General features: G+C 41.5%; 1 protein-coding gene across 6 annotated transcripts in view; it reads right to left on the reverse strand.

Annotated features, from left to right (window-relative positions):
- Positions 1-17,321, reverse strand: part of TRIO (trio Rho guanine nucleotide exchange factor) — a 258,492-nt gene that overhangs the window by 91,996 nt on the left and 149,175 nt on the right. For all 6 annotated transcript variants that reach the window (XM_052781427.1, XM_052781440.1, XM_052781431.1 and 3 more), the window contains exons 18-25: positions 16,611-16,760; positions 12,037-12,151; positions 7,301-7,416; positions 3,896-4,018; positions 1,803-1,997; positions 1,575-1,690; positions 958-1,024; positions 68-177 (exon numbers count right to left, since the gene is read on the reverse strand). In XM_052781427.1, the coding sequence (XP_052637387.1) occupies positions 68-177; positions 958-1,024; positions 1,575-1,690; positions 1,803-1,997; positions 3,896-4,018; positions 7,301-7,416; positions 12,037-12,151; positions 16,611-16,760 (992 nt within the window). The remainder of the gene's footprint in view (positions 1-67; positions 178-957; positions 1,025-1,574; positions 1,691-1,802; positions 1,998-3,895; positions 4,019-7,300; positions 7,417-12,036; positions 12,152-16,610; positions 16,761-17,321) is intronic.

Raw genomic sequence — 17,321 nt, forward strand, 5'->3', positions numbered from 1 at the left:
TTAGGAAATCCCTCAGGTCATCATCTGGAGTTAGCAGTAGTATGGAAATGGAAGATAAGTCACTCACTTATTGTGGAACTCATAGATTTCCTGCATGTTTCCAAAGATAATGTGTTCTTTGTTTACAATACCAGGTGGGATCTCCTCGACTCCGCTTGTCATTTCCCATAGATATGTCTGCCCGGAACAAAAAAGATGCGTGAAAAGTCATGATAAACTCTGAACAGAAGCACCCAGGTATCCGTAAGCATGCATTCCTGGAGAGAAATCGGAGAAAGATCACGCAGCATCATCATCTCCAATTGTGACAGTACCTGTTGTGTCAAATATACCTTGTGATTTTGACAGTAAAAATCCAAGTTCTAAAAGTGACAATTTAACAGTGTCCCTGAGACTTCATAATTTAAAATGCCTAGTGTTCCTGACAACCTCTAATGCTTCAGGATATTCCTTATCAAGGTCATGTCTGCAGTCTAGAAGTTCATGCTTTGTGCAACAGCTAACACTGAACATGACTTGCTTCAGCGTAACAATTACTGGGCACTTTTCCATGGAATCTCTTTGAATTTCTATTCAAAAAGTCAGCTAGTAGCAGAACATGTGATACAGATAATAAGAGAATTAACACAAGCTCTTCTCTACTGCCAGCAAAGCAAGTAAAGTAAACCCCTCCTTTTTCCCTCCCCTCTCTAAAACAAAAGACCCCACACGTTTATGAATTGGGAAAGGAGCAAATGCTGAAACTCAGTACTGACAAAAGCAAAACACAGAGGATGAATTCTGAAGTGGCTGTTATCAGATGTAATTCTAAATTTCTTCTTAATAGCAGAAAAGATACTTAATTTGGTTCTATGACTGCAAACCACTCATGCTTGGCTGTTAAAGCCAGAAAGAAACAGAAAGCAATGGATTGAATCCTGTCTTCAAAGATTAGTGACAAAAAAAAAGAAAACTTACATCCATGCATTCCCGGAGGTCTCTTACATAAGCCTTTTCTGTCTGAATTAGCTCAGCCATAATGAACCTTAGGTGACAACAGAAAGAATAATCAAATCTCAGTCTGCTAGATCATTATGAATGCATAATAACCAGAATGCATCTTTTTCCTCATCAGCTTTTGCTTTTTCCACTGCTGCAAGAAAAATCTGAGAACTGAAACGTGAAGAGACACAACAGATGAAGGAAACGTAAAAGGTAACATCCCTCCATTACTAACCAGTGCAAAAAGAAACGGTGAAGGAAATGCAATTTTTTCTCAAATGCTTTTCACTTGCTACAGTCATTTAACTGTTGTCCTCCCTCCTCCCCTTACCCATTTATTTCACATTATTTCTAAAAAGAAGAAAAGCATGTTAAAAGAAGTCTAACATAGCTTTGAAAGTTTAAGATTCTGACATGCTAGAATTATCTGTGAGAACGAGCATGTGAATAAATGGCAACAGGACCTATTGAGTAATATCACCCTTTTTTTACCATTTATCCAATTTCTAACCTGCCAGACAAGCATGACAGTTGTTTCATTATCAGGATTGATTTATGCATTCTCATTAATTAAAAAGAAATAAACTTATTACTCTTTCCTGCGGGCAGACTTTCGTTTTTCTTCATTAAGCTCATGAGCAGCATCACGCAGTTTCACCTCTGACCCAGGGACACTGGCTGGGATTATATCCAGCTGCAAGCTTTTGCTCTTTATTAAAGAAAGGAAGAATTGATTAAGGAAGGAGACCGGAGAAAACGATAGCTAAAATCAAATGCAAGCAAAGCTTGTTTGTCTGTCATCACACTCAAATTTCTCTTACCGATTTATTGGAATCGGAGGAAATACCCAGCGCTTTCTCTAAAGAGGTCCTGTATTTCTCCATGCGCAGGGAAAAGTCTCTGTACCTCTTATCCACTGCTGTGACACATTTTTTAATCTCCGTTGCATGAGCATGCCCTTTTTCACAAAAGCCATCAGCCAGCTGTATCAACAACTTCACCCTCTCTTTGGTTTGCTATGAAAACAGGAAAATATCGAACAGTTACCAGCTCTACCTGTCATGAAGGGGGTCATTTTGCTTAACCTGCTCCTAAGTGCAGTTGGAGAAGCCATCAAAGGAGCTAGCTTCCTCCGCTCTCTTCCCAGAACTCCTTTAAAGAGATATCTTTTCCCTAATAAAAATAGCATAAAATGAATATAGGTTTCCTAGTGTTTTATTATTACATGACTAAAAGCAAGTGATTTTTTTTTTTCTTTCAGAAATGTGCTCCATAGCTAACACAGAGATGAAATTCTGCTAGGCAAGCTGAAAAGAGCATGGGTATTCTCCTTGCACCAATACAAAGGGGGTTTGATGCCAAAGAGGGTATTTTGTTCATTACCACTGAAGCCCTGGTATTGGACAGTCTCAAGGATCTACCAACGTGTAGACATCACTGAAGTGCTGAGATGGAGATAAGTCTTCTTACATGCTTTACACTTTAACAAATTAAGACTATATTCTTTAGGTCTTTTTTATATTATGTTTTGTTGTCATACAGTTGTTTGAGAGAAACTAAGACAGCAAGTAGCCACCACCAAATCTGTAACTAAGTGCTTTTCCCAATTAAAAAGCTGCCCAAGACTATGCACTTTCTTTCACGTAAATCATAAATCATCCACACTGGAAGAGTTTATACCTCTACTTCTTTCTCTCTCTGATAGCATGTCAGAGTAAAGTGTACTGCCAGGGCCCTTGGTAACAGGGAGTTAAGCAAAACAGTCAATAAAAACTTGACTCTTATGTCAGTTGGAAAATAAACAGTGTTTGTCCTTTTTTTTTTTTTAAAATTCTTTTTCTTTCCTAATGGTTCCTCATCTGAGCATTTCTTGTCACTATGGAATTAGCAAGGGCTAATACATCCTCCCAACAGGTAGCGAAACGCCAAGGGAGTGGCACTAACAACATCCTTTCAAAAGGGGCACCCACGTCATCTGCTGACTGACAGAGGAAACAAGGCGGGCAGTGGTGCTCTGCATGCTGGAAGGCATCCAGCAGAACAAAGGCTGGAACAAAACTCGGAAGAAAATCCCGGTTTGAAAAGCAAAAGTGATCTCTGTTCTTTCCGGATTTTTTTTTTTTTCTCCCTTCCCACATGTCCCATGATCAACTCCATCCCCACGACTCTTCTCTTTTGAGGCGGTCCTTCAGACAAACGAACACTTGCTTACTGTCTCGGGCTCTGTTATTTCTCTACGAAGACTAGAGAGCCAAGAGGTGGAAACAGGTTTGAACAGGTGACAAAACAAAACACAGAGACAAACAAGGCTACATAAGCTCAGGTACTTCAGTCACGCACTAGTTGCCTGTCTTTCACATGCAAAAACTGGTAAGCCTCACAAGTGACATCTGCATCTCTGTATAGGCCTCCAGAGATGTAGAAAAACATAATGCTGCCATGGCTCAAAAAGGTACAGCAGAATCACAGAATACTTTAAGAAAATCAGTAACCTAACAAGTAAAGCTTTGATTTTTCTACTGTTTTCTAATTAAATCACAGATAACTAATAATATGCCTTGCTGTATTTTATATCCTAAACGAACATGCAGTAATCCACAGACATGAGGATATGAAAGCAGAAATTGAAGGCCCTGCAAGGTTTGTAGGTTTTTAAAAAATATTTTAAAGCTATCTCGCTATGATTCTGTCATGAGAAATCAACAGCACGTAGGACTGATGGAGCTCCAGTAACAGCAATTATCTTCTGATTATCTTTTGGTTTATTCTGTTCCCAGCAGAAATACAGAGAGAAAGCCACTGCAAGTAAACAAATCTTGATGGACACATCCTTGGGGGTTTTTGGGGGGGAGGGGGGAACTTGAGTTGTTTTGTTTTTTTTTAAATCTTACATAATTTTATTTATTTATTTTACCTTTGCTGTGATCTGAAATTCTTCATGTTCTTTTAACAGCTCTTGAGTGTGCTGGATGCTGGAGCCAGTGGAAGTATGTGTGGATAAATAAAACTCTCCATTGTCATGAATCCATTCCAGAGCCTAAATAAAGCAACAATGAAGGAAAAGTAAGAGAGAAGGCAATGTACTTTTGCCAGTAGAAACCATCTGTAATCAGTATTTCACAAACACAGATCGGCCACAGGTAAATGTTATTCTTATGTCACTTGCGGCAATCATCTAATACCTCTACAATATCAAACAGTTTGTAACTCTGAAATAATTCACTTAGTCTATGAAGCAATGCTTAAAGAATTAAACAACTGACACATGAATCTGAACACTTCAGGGAAATCCACTACTACAGGACTATAGTAGTCCACTATTAAAAGGTTCTAACTGACTACGTCTACAGTTTTGTTAACATACTCCCCAACTGACAAAAAAAAAAAAAAAATCACTTTTTTGGTGCAACACAGGACAGCTGTACTCAGAAACATGCATTTTCCAACTTGTAAAAATGTATGTAAGACTGCCAAATGTGTAGGCTAAACTTTCCAAGCGTATAAAATATAACTATCATTTCACTCTTTAGTTGGCATGTATTCTAGCCTCACAAAGTACGGTCTGTAGTTACATGTACGCGGAGAAATTAAAGCTGCAGCAGAGGAGGAATGGTGAGATGTATCAGTTAGACCACTTAATGTATATATAGGTAGTAAAAGACAAGAACTAAGAATTGCAAACTAAAATTGTTTCCCTTCCACGTCCTGGCACCTTACTCTCTCACTATTATGAAACAGGCTGATCCACGTTATTATCTATGTCCTACCCACATTAACATTTGCTGCCCTTTTAAGCATAACTCAGTGGTTGCGAGAAATCCTACTCTCTGGCTACTGGAAAAAAAAAGAGAGTCCTCTCAAACTGCTGCATAACAGTAAAAATAATGTAACTGAAGACTGACATTATCAAGTTGTTTTGCAGCTCTAATACAGGCTACTACAGCAGTATGCAGAGGCACATGAACTGCAAAACTTCTTGGTTCTGATAAAGCCAATATCAGATGTTCAAAGAGTTTAATAGAGCCTGCTTAGAACTGTTTTGTTACTAAATACATGTGTATCTTCTGTGTCTTCAGTAAATACATACAGCACTAGACAAAAATGTAATACCCCAAGAGAAAAAGTAGTAGATTGCTAGTGGGTCCTCATTCTTACTTTTACCTCTGATACTTTCAGTTTACCCTTTTATCCATCCCCATTACCAAGAACAGGAAAAGTTTTATCTTGGTGGACAGTAGATACGTATTTTTCAAGAGCATAACCTTACACTGAATCAGAAAGGGCAAGGTCTGTATTGTAATTCCGCCAACAATTTAAGCTCATCAAGGCTGTAACTGAACAACTTTGGTTCTCTTCCTTCCACTTAGGATGCTTTTGTCTCTTGGTACAAAAACTAAAGTGAGTAGAAAGCCGTCAAAATTCAACACTGAATGTGAAGGCTAGGATGCCATTTACCTAGTGACATACAAGTGCAGATGCAAGCCTGATGAGACGCGTGTGTACTTTTCAAGTGTCACTGATGGAAAAAACCCAACAACTCTTGGACTAATGTCAAGAAAAGGGACATTTCAACCAACTACCTGTATGATACCCCTTGTCATTCTAATGTCAATCTTTGCAAATGAAGACTGATATGGACAAGAAGCATGGCTATCGCTGACGTTACAAACAACATTTATTTTGATACTTCTTATTTTTAACTTTTTAACCTCCACCTTTTTTTGGTGGGTTTATTACACAATGCTGGAATGAATGATAAACAAAAAAGCCTTTCCCTTCACAAATGTTGCCCTTTCGTAACTTTTTGGCAGCTCTCTAGAGCCACAATATGACAGAAAGTTCATCTCCATGTTAATTCCTACAGTTCAGATCAGCTGTCAATTCACGTGAGGATCAGGATTGTACATTGGAGACACATATCACTGTACAAGAAGTGGAGAAATCAATTTAATGATCAGGTGAGCCATTAACTCTGGAACGATTTAAGAGTCTACCATTGCCCTCGCAAACTACTATGGTATCTGCTCCCATCGCAGAGCACCAAGTTCTGAAAGCACAAAGCACGGGCCCTTCCAACTTCTAAACAAAAATCTAAATGAAGACAGCAACATTTCCATTTTTTGGCTAATCAGTGTGGAGTCCATATACGATTTGGTTTGCTTTTTGATGACTGAACTGGTGATTGCTGAAAAATGGGATTTACAATGAAAATGCTGACAGATCTTTATCTCCAGTGTTTCACTGTTAGTCAGTAATCTCTATACAAAAGCGAGCAGGTCATGTGCTTGGCAGAGGTTGGAGTTAAGGTTATTCAAAAGCGGTGGGTGGGGGTGGGGTGGAGGGAAGGGGGGGTGGTGGTGTTTTAAAGAGGTATTAATCTTTAACTTCACTCCAAGATCTATCTTGCATTACATTCTTTGTGAAAGCATGAAAGACAGACTAGAAATCTTTCAAGAGACCAAAACAGACCACTAGTATTTAAGCCTCTGGCTACATTGGCTGTCAGAAAGAAATAAAAAATTACTTTTTTGAGGCCTTTAAAGTAGATCTAACTATATTTCACACTATGGGTGTTGTGTCATTCTCTGTAGAACAGGAACAGATAGCTTCCTTTCTTTGTCCTATATCCAGTTTTAAAAAAAAAAAAGTAGGAAAAAAACCAATGCAGATCATTCCAGTTACTAATTCTGCCTTGGAACCCCTTACTTATTTTTATGGCTTGTGTTTTGATTAGTGAGGGGGACTTTTTCTGTGTGTGGTAGTTACTTAATAGTTCTTTCCAGACTGATAAATTCAACAAAATACAAAGAGGTGGATCTACCATGCAAGAAACCACAAAACCAAGTACACGCAGAATTGCAAACCCAAAGCCATTCAGTTATTATTGTTTAATGAGTTATCCAACTTGCCATTTTTCTAGAACTGCCAATCAACTTAATTAGATGTTCCCCCCCCCCCATCTGAGAAAAATGTTGCTGCTGATTATTTCCCTGGTCAAATTAGGTGTGTGAGTAAAAGTTAACAAGCGTAACAATTTGTCAAACACAAGCTCGCAGAAATGAGATTTGCCAGTACGAGATCAAGCTGGCAGAAGCAAAACAGTACCTTTAAGTTACAGCACTAAAGACAACCTGCCTCAATGGATTAAGTTGTTCCGTATTAAAAGGAAAGCAAGTAATTTCACTTACTTTCTATTTTAATCATTGATCTTTCAGCCATGTGAAATACTGAAGTTGATGGCAAATTTGTTACTGTGGGACAAGTCAGTGTATGTCAAGCCTCAATAACATTGAAGAGGATTTTTATATAAAACCCTCACCTGTTTGGCACTTCTTTCAAACACCACATACTGTTGGCATTGATCAAGACGTCTTTTACGCATGGTCCAATAATGCAGCACACGGTTCTCCCTCTGGAAGAGTTCATTCAAGATATCTGAAGAAATCAAAGTAGTTTCAACAGAGGTTATGACAACCAATTTTGAAATATCACCTTAAAATCAGCAGAATAAAGTGCTTTGTATTGTAGAATTTACAATACACTTATTCTTTCTATTACGCTTTGTTTTGCTCTTTTCCCTGATATTTATGAAACACAGTGTTCCTTTTTCATGATTATTTACAGAAATGTTGGCTAAAGAAACTAGAGATGCAATTAAAACTTACTACTGACACCTTTTTTCTGTCAAATATTTTTCATAGGGGGACTGCCACTGCTTATAACAGAATTGAAAATGTAGTCTGATAAATATGGTTCTTGACGGGGTTTCCTCAGAAAAAATGAGCATGCGCAAGTAATCACAACATGCTTAAAATCTCATATTAATCACAATAAAAAGTAACTTTTCTGAATATACCAGTCTCCTATCAAATATTTTAATAATTTAATACATATGGACAAACAAACAAACTTAGGTCACTACAAGAACAAATGCAACATAAGCAGATATTAAATGTACAGAAACCCAAGTAATAAAAAAATACACTTTTACTAAGTTTGTAATTCCGCTGCAAAAAAAAAAAAAAATCAAAACCAACAGCAGTATAATTGAATAAGTAGACTTGTTCAAATATGAGTGTTCACTGAGCCTTGAGAGAACTTCCAGGTAATCAAATAATTAATTCCACAATTTGTTATTCCATTCCTGAGTATCAGAAACTGCCTGCCACTGAGAAGTCGCATCCAAATTCCACCGCTAACCTGCAATTCCACATGTCTCGCTTATAAATTCTTCCTGGATAGCAAAGATCTTCTGCTTACAATATGCAGAAGATTTTATCTGAACTCTGCTTCTTTAATGTTTATTGGGTTTTTTTTCTCCAAACAAAGAAATCCTAGCAGTTTCTTGTGAAGCTCACTTTACCCACTTTTCTACTTATACCCACCGCTGGCTATTTTCTGTAATTATGAATGGAAGCTATCAGGCACTAAGCCTCTCAAGGCCTCTGCATTCCCCTGCCCCACTTTCCACGTCCACCATGCCTTACATCCCAAAAGCTCACATCTCCGAGAACCAGTTTGACAGAGAAGCTCAAATAAAGGGAGCCTGAGGGGAAAAGCAAGCATCTCTCTCTATCAGTGATCTGGGACCCATTACAACCACTCCGAGGATCAGGAAACCTGTCTGCATCACTGCCAACAGCCTCCTGCTCGGAAGCGCCGTATTCCCACTTGCCACAGAGCGTTGAGATCACCCAGGACTTGTTTTTGGTTGGAATCTGGTCGCTGTGGCCAAGGTTTTCTTCCCACTGGGCAGGCTACCCTCAAATATGCCTCAACTGACCTGTCCCTTAGCCAAGCCATGAGCTGATCTGCTACGAGCCTCACCTGCTTTCTCAGTTTTATTTCTGCCTTATGCCACCTCCAGAAAGCTTGCTCAGAATATATGCCAGATTTCAGGGCGAGAGGTGGAACACAGTTACCTTTATACAATGCAATACCTTCAACTGGACACACCATATAAAACACAACCTCTTGATAGCGATGCAAGCGGGGTAGTTCTGACAAAGAGCAAGCAAGGTGAATTTAGCTAATTGGAACAGCATTTGTTCTGTCAGGACATGATACAGATGGTAAGCCAGTGAGAGATATTTGGCTGGGCACCGTTAATGTTACTGCCATTAATTTCTTGGACTGACTAGGAAGAGAAACAACATTCTAGAAAATACTCGAAGTTATAGAACATCAATATTTAATACTAGGTTTGGATAAGCAGCTCTATCGCAAGCCTTCTGAACTACAGACCCTGTTGTTATTTTCTTTGATTCCAACATTTGTTAGGATTATTTCCTAAACTTTCAGCTTATTCTCCAGGCTCGGAGAGCTTTCAGCTGTCCCTGTGCATCCTGCACTCTCTATCAACCTATCCAAAAATACAAGCACCACTAGACAAGTTCCTGTACTGTGTTCAGTCACAGCCTGTACAGCAGAGACAAAGGTAACGAAGCAGCACGCAAAATTAGCAGCAGAAGCAACGATGAAGATGCTCAGTTTCTGAGCTTACAGCTATCATCACCTACTGAATCCACCTGCCACAGCACAGCTTTAGGCCACAAATCCTTCCTAAAATTCAGCTTTGGCACCATGTCTGATACAATATTTGGATACTCTTAACTGCAGGTCAAGGAAATTATTTACACTGGCATGAAGGGACAGAAGGACACCTCTCAGAGTTCAGTACCACTGTGATTCCTGTTTCCCATGAAGCATGTGCTTAGTTAAACTTTGCCTAGATTAAGACACTGCTTTTCTAGATACCATAATCTGCAGCTGGGAATAAGGATCAAGTATGCCACTCAATGAGGTTTTTGAAAATCATTCAGCAGTTCTGCAGAAACTCAAGGGTTACTGAAGTTTTTAAAGCGTTCATTTATATACTATATACTGATCACAGTCTGACACTTTTTCAAGCATACACCTGAGCATGAGTGTGTAATGGTCCAGCAAAACACATGTAACCTCTATTTCACCAAACTAAAATAAACACCCTATTATTCTTTTTCTCTATCTATTTAGAATAGAAATGAGAAGAGATTTTTTTTCCCTACATGCGTATTTGAACAGGAAGATCAGAGCGAACTTTTAAATAATTTGGTCAGCTACCACCATACCACTGAGACCTAAAAGGAAGGAGTCCTTGCTGGTTTCATCTTGACTCATGTTTAATTCTCAGAAGCATATATTACATGGCTTATAGGGGAAAAAGCGTTAGAGCACATAGCTTATTTTTTTCCTGCTTGGGGATTTTTGTTGCTTTTTTTGCTGCTTTTTAAACATGTATCATTCATCCAGGATCTTAAATGTACACAGAACATGCATAGCACTATGGTTCTGACATATAATTATTAAGGATATTAGCAGAGACTTTTCTACTCTTCCCTCATCTGAACACATTTACCTTTCTCAGAATGACTGTTTCTAAACAGAATTCAAAACTGAATTTTGAAAAAGTCTGTCTAATAACCCTAACATTTTTTTCTCTTATACTCAGTAAGTGCAGTAGCTACAACTTCCTGCTTGCTTCTGCTTTGTTTTCTGTGTCTACTACTAAGAGAAGAGCTAAGTGACAAACGTCAGCACCACTTCAGTTATTGATACTGTCAGCATTTGTGTTGAGATTTTGTCTTGTACAGCTCTATAAACATTGATGCCTTGGGGACAGAGGAAAAACAATCTTTTGTCTTAGCTCTACATGCTCAGTTTCAACTGCCACAATCCAAATATTTCCTCAGAGTGAAAAGTATGACCAATACCCTATTATCTTTCCAACAGAAAAAATTCAACACAGGAAGACTTTCAATCTGAGTACTGTCAGATACATGGGTAGGTTTAACACAAACTGTTTTCCCCTTGTAGTAAAGTGAAGCAGTGAGCATGTTCTTTTGTAATAGAGACATCAAGTAATTTAGAGTGGAAGTGACCTCTGGAGGCCATCTGTTCCAATCTCCTCCTCAAAGCAGGACTAACTCCAAAGTTTTTCAGGGGCGTGTTCAACTGAGTTTTAAAAATTCCCAAGGGCAGAAATCCTACTACCTCTCTGGGCTACCTGCTCTACTCAGTGCTTTCTCGCTCTTGCTGTAATGCTTTCTGCTTATATCCATTCATTTTCCTTGCTGCAACTTTTTCCTCTGGTCTTATTGCCATGTTGCTCTGAGTTTGGCTCCATCCTCTGCATAACTCCCCTTTGGGTAGCTGCAAACAGCAATTAATTAGACAATCAGACTTCTCCGGTTTTGAGTCTGTAGCATGGCCCAAGCGTTCAGTCACAGCTTCACAACACGTTGAGTACAATACGACCGGCAAATAAATTAGTAAAATGCAATATTTATTTTTGAATCTCTCTGATTTCTTTTCTGCCTACCTCACCCATCAGTTATGCATACCCGATTAATTGCTGTACTTTTGTCCCTGAAAGCCCTACAGATTTCTCTCTCTACTCCATTCCCCACAGCACATGTTACACTTTAAAGCTGCACTACACTGAATTAATCCTAGCAAAAGCCAAGCCCCATGTAATAGTTCTTTCCTGCCTCACCTCAGCGACTACCTATCTACACATCTAACTTAAACATGATGTCAGTTATCCTATACTTCATGAAGTTCCTTAATACTGATTCAACTATATGAAGGGCCCAAGGGCATCATTCAAGGGATTATCTTGTATCATGCTGGCACTCCCAAGGAACTCACAGAATGCACCATGCTAACACACTGAGTAAGCTTACAGTGATCAGCTCTCATTTGGCTTCAGACCAGACATTATCATGTGGAAGTTTACTATCTTATTTTCTCAACAAAAGCAGCACATCTGAGTCTCAAATTGAAAGAAGATTAGGTGTAAGCAGGAGATAAATAAATTCAAAGCAGCTTCATTTGGGTATAAGAGAATTTGATGACTGGCAGCTCCTTCAAAGTGGGCGAGCAACTTCAATTATTTCCTGTTAAGCCTGACAGACCCCTTTCCACTTGGGCAGGCATCACTCCCCCACCATCACACACACCATAGCACATGATGATCACATTCTTTGGAGAAAAAAAGAACAAGAAACCCCTTACTTTTGACTTGTTGTTCAGGTGCTTTGATGTGTGTCACCATCCCTGGCATGTTTACGCTGTTCCTGTGCAGGTATTTCAGGAAGACATCAGCATTCCTCCGAGCCAGCGTGCAAGCCTAGAGAGTCAGCAGTATTACTTTATTTGAAGATGCAAATATACATCCAGAAAGAGATGAAGGACCTTCCTCACCCCCCTTTTGTGCACTTCCCACCCTCTTCAGTTTTAGAAAGCATTACTTGTTAAATCCTTCTACAGTAAGCCAACCCAACCATTGAAATAGTTTTCCCAACAAACAGCGGTTAATCCTTACTTATCCGTCAGGGGACAAAAAAAACAAACACAAAAAACCAAAAAACCCAAACAAAATGCTATTCCTTTTTATCTGAAGATCCTGAAAAGTAATTACCTGCTCTAGAGCATTCACCATGACTCAGAGCTCACAGAGAAGTTTGTTTTGTGTATGTGCCATGTGCCACTTGAAGTTAGTTATTGCGTAAACAGAGTGCACGTGCTTACATACTCACCCAGATATTCCAAAACATCCACCAGTACTTTAAACAAAAAGTAAACACTCCACTGAAGTGAAACCAAAAGTGCTAAAATATTAAGACGCGCTCTTAAAATATTAAGACAAGGCCTTGAGAGCTTTCAGTCCTCGCCACTGTATTGCCAACACTCAGCTCAGCTGCTGCCTTCATCTTAATGTACACCAAGTACTACATATGGGCTGGCTGCCTTATTTTTAATAAGCAGAACATGAAATGCTACTTTAAAAGGTTAGGTAAAGGTAGATGGTTTGGTCCAGTAACAAAGACACTAAGTCATTTCTCATATTGTTTTAAAACAAAGATTGGTAACTCACATGCCAGCTGCAGAAAGATCTATTTGACAGTATACTTAGAGCTATGCTAATATCTTATTGATGCCAGTGCCAGCAACAGATGCCCAGAGCCTGGAGAGGGATCACAGGTCAGCAGGAGAGCACCTGAAGAGCAGCACAAAGGAATTCCAGCCACTCCAGCCAGTAAGTCACCTTCATCGGAGGCCCAACTTAAATGCCTCTATGCAAACGCACGTCGCATGGGGAATAAACAAGTCAGAGGCATGCGCACGCCTGCAGGGCTATGATGTTATTGGCATCACGGAGACATGGTGGGATGGCTCCTATGACTGGAACATTGGAATGGAAGGATACAGGCTCTTTAGGAAGGACAGGGAGGGGAGACAAGGAGGGGCTGTCACCCTCTATGTCAATGACCAGCTGGACTGCACGGAGGTCTGCCTGGGGATGGATGAGGAGCCAACCGAGAGCTTCTGGGTCAGGACAAAAGGGACGGCAGGGACAGGTGTCATTATGGTGGGGGTCTGCTACGGGCCACCTGAGCAGGAAGACCGAGCAAATGAGGCCCTCTCTCTATAGACAGACAGGAGCAGCCTCACATTCACAAGCCCTGGTCCTCATGGGGGACTTCAACCACCACAATATCTGTTGGAGGGACAACACAGTGGGGCATAAGCAATCCAGGAGGTTCCTGGAATGCATTGATGACAACTTCCTTCTCCAAGTGATAAAGGAGCCAACAAGGAGAGGTGCTATGCTTGACCTTGTTCTCACAACAAGGAGGGGCTGGTGGGGAATGTGAAGCTCAAGGGCAGCCTTGGCTGCAGTCACCATGAAATGGTGGAGTTCAAGATCCTTAGGGCAGCGAGGAGGGCACACAGCAAGCTCAGTATCCTGGACATCAGGAGAACAGACTTTGGCCTCTTCAGGGATCTGCTTGGCAGATACCATGGGATACAGCCCTGGAGCGAAGAGGGGCCCAAGAAAGCTGGTTGATATTCAAGGATCACCTCCTCCGAGCTCAGGAACGGTGCATCCCAACAGAGAGGAAGTCAGGCAAGAACACCAGGAGGCCTGCACGGATGAACAAGAAGCTCCTGGACAAGCTCAAACACAAAAAAGAAGCCTACAGAGGGTGGAAGCAAGGACAGGTAGCCTGGGAGGAATACAGAGAAATTGATCGAGCAGCCAGGGATCAGGTTAGGAAAGCCAAAGCCCTGATAGAATTAAATCTGGCCAGAGACATCAAGGGCAACAAAAAAAGCTTCTATAAGTACGTCAGTGATAAAAGCAAGACTGGGAAAATGTGGGCCCTCTCCGGAAAGAAACAGGAGACCTGGTTACCTGGGATGTGGAGAAGGCTGAGGTACTCAATGACTTTTTTGCCTCAGTCTTCACCAGCAAGTGCTCCAGCCACACCGCCCAAGTCGCAGAAGGCAAAGGCAGGGAGTGGGAGAATGAAGAGCTGCCCACTGAAGGAGAAGATCAGGTTCAAGACCATCTAAGGAACGTGAAGGTGCACAAGTCCATGGAGCCTGATGAGATACATCCATGGATCCCGAGGGAATTGGCAGATAAAGTTGCTAAGCCACTATCAATCATATTTAAGAAGTCATGGCAGTCCAGGCAAGTTCCCACTGACTGGAAAAGAGGAAACATAACCCCCATTTTTAAGAAGGGGAAAAAAGGAAGACCCAGGGAACTACAGGCCAGTCAGTCTCACCTCTGTGCCTGGCAAGATCATGGAGCAGATCCTCCTGGAAACTATGCTAGGGCATGTGGAAAATAAGGAGGTCCTTGGTGACAGTCAACATGGCTTCACTAAGGGTAAATTGTGCCTCACAAATCTGGTGGCCTTCTACGACAGCTTTACAGTGTTGGTGGATAAGGGAAGAGCAACTGACATCACCTACCTGGACTTGTGCAAAGCATTCGACGCTGTCCCGCATGACATCCTTGCCTCTAAATTGGAGAGACATGGATTTGACGGATGGACCACTTGGTGGATAAGGAATCGGCTAGATGATCGCACCAAAGAGTTATGGTCAATGGCTCAATGTCCAAGTGGAGACCAGAGACGAGTGGTGTTCCTCAGGGGTCGGTATTGGGACCAGTGTCGTTTAACATCTTTGTCAGTGACGTGTACAGCGGGATCGAGTGCACCCTCAGCAAGTTTGCTGATGACACCAAGCTGCGTGGTGCGGTTGACACGCTGGAGGGAAGGGATGCCATCCAGAGGGTCCCTGACAGGCTTCAGAGGTAGGCCCATGCAAACCTTGTGAAGTTCAACAAGGCCAAGTGCAAGGTCCTGCATGCGGGTCAGGACAATCCCAAGCACAAATACAGGCTGGGCAATGAGTGGATTGAGAGCAGCCCTGCGGAGAAGGACTTGAGGGTTTCGGTTGACGAGAAGCTCAACATGACCCGGCAATGTGCGCTCGCAGCCCAGAAAGCCAACCGTATCCTGGGCTGCATCAAAAGAAGCGTGACCAGCAGGTCGAGGGAGGGGATTCTGCCCCTCTGCTCTGCTCTCATGAGATCCCACCTGCAGTACTGTGTTCTGCTCTGGGGCCCCCAACATAAGAAGGACATGGACCTGTTGGAGTGAGTCCAGAGGAGGGCTACCAAGATGATCAGGGGCCTGGAGCACCTATCCTATGAAGACAGGCTGAGAGAGCTGGGGTTGTTCAGCCTGGAGAAGAGAAGGCTCCGGGGAGACATTATAGCAGCCTGCCAGTACCTAAAGGGGGCCTAGAGGAAAGCTGGGGAGGGACTCTAACAGGGAGCGTAGTGATAGGACGAGGGGTAATGGCTTTAAACTGAAAGAGGGTAGATTTAGATTAGGTGTAAGGAAGAAGTTCCTCACTGTGAGGGTGGTGAGGCACTGGAACAGGTTGCCCAGAGAGGTTGTGGATGCCCCATCCCTGGCAGTGCTCAAGGACAGGTTGGATGGGGCTTTGAGCAACCTGGTCTGGTGGAAGGTGTCCCTGCCCATGGCAGGGGGGGTTGGAACTAGGTGATCTTTAAGGTTGCTTCCAACCCAAACCATTCTATGAGTCTATGTTTTTGAATGTTCTCATCTGTGCACTGAGAACAAAAAAGCTTTTAATAAAAATGAGTTTTACACTCTTAGTGGTCTTTCAAGGTGATGCTGGAAAATTCCTTTGGTTATGGGGTTAGTTACACTGCTTTGCAAGCATCCGTTACGCATTTATTCAGTATGATCAACTACCTTCACTAGGACATTAGCTGGAACAAAAACTATTACACAAACCCAACTACTCCCAGATGCTTGTCTAGCAACTTCCTCCTTCCATACTCTACTGTAATCCAAGTACAGCTGAAAGCTCTGATGCACAGGCAGCAATGGCACCATGTGACTGTCACTTCTCTTCCATAGCAGCAGCCTTTAAGCATTCTTTAGAATGACAGTTGCTCAAAGCAGTGATTTCCAATTCCTCTTCAGTCACAGTGGGGGACCTGACATCTATTGAAGTTCAACAGGAAATATATTTATAAAACTGGCTACAATTTTATGCACTTGGCATTATTCTCCTAATCACTGTCACAAGCAGTTAACGTGCCACTTCACACATCTTTGCAGTTTGGGACATACCTGTAGCTCTTGAATGGGCATTGTTGCTTTCCACATACATTTCAGCACTGTAAGACTGAGCATTTGACTGCATGCTTTCCAAGACACAGAAGACCACAAAAAAATGGCAAACCTTACCTTTAGGAACGCCTCCTTCTGTTCCAGGTGTTTGCTTATCATGGGAGTAACATGATCTGTTTCAGAGTTGGGACCGAGTTTGTCTGCTCCCCCACACCAGTCTTCTTCTCGCTTGTATTCTTGCTCCAGGCTTTCCAGCACGCTGCACACCTATCAGGAAAAAGGAATCCAACTCGAATGTAGTTCAGTAAGACAAATATTCAAAATTCAAGCCAAAAAACCCAGAAAACCAATCTACCCCTTACATATACCTTACCATATACCTCAGAAGACATGTTTTGACTGGGACTTAAGAGAAGGCAACAAACTTTGGCTGTAGGTTTGAAAGCACTGGCCTGCTTACGTGGACTTGCTCAGAAGGCTATCCCTAAAGTTGCTCATCTTTCTCTGCCTCTGTGACTGCATAGTTCAGGATGGGTTTAAGATATGATGGCAGAAGCAGCAACCCTGCCAACCTTCCCCCTAACTGTTCTGTGGACAAGTAGGATGAAGCTGATTTTTCTCTGACTCCCACACAAAACCCAGAATTAGCCATCTGAAGTTCTTCTGTTAAAACCTCTGTGTAACTTTTTTATGGTTTAAGCAAAACTTCTTGAAACAAACAGAAATCCAACTAAGCACAGTGTATTTCATCTTGGAAATGTTTTACAAGACTTTTCTCAACTAGAAATAAGAATCTGAGGAATATTAAAGGGGAGAGTGATAGAAGAG

The sequence above is a fragment of the Harpia harpyja genome, chromosome 1, assembly GCF_026419915.1.
Source record: "Harpia harpyja isolate bHarHar1 chromosome 1, bHarHar1 primary haplotype, whole genome shotgun sequence".
In the NCBI taxonomy this organism is placed as follows: Eukaryota; Metazoa; Chordata; class Aves; order Accipitriformes; family Accipitridae; genus Harpia; species Harpia harpyja.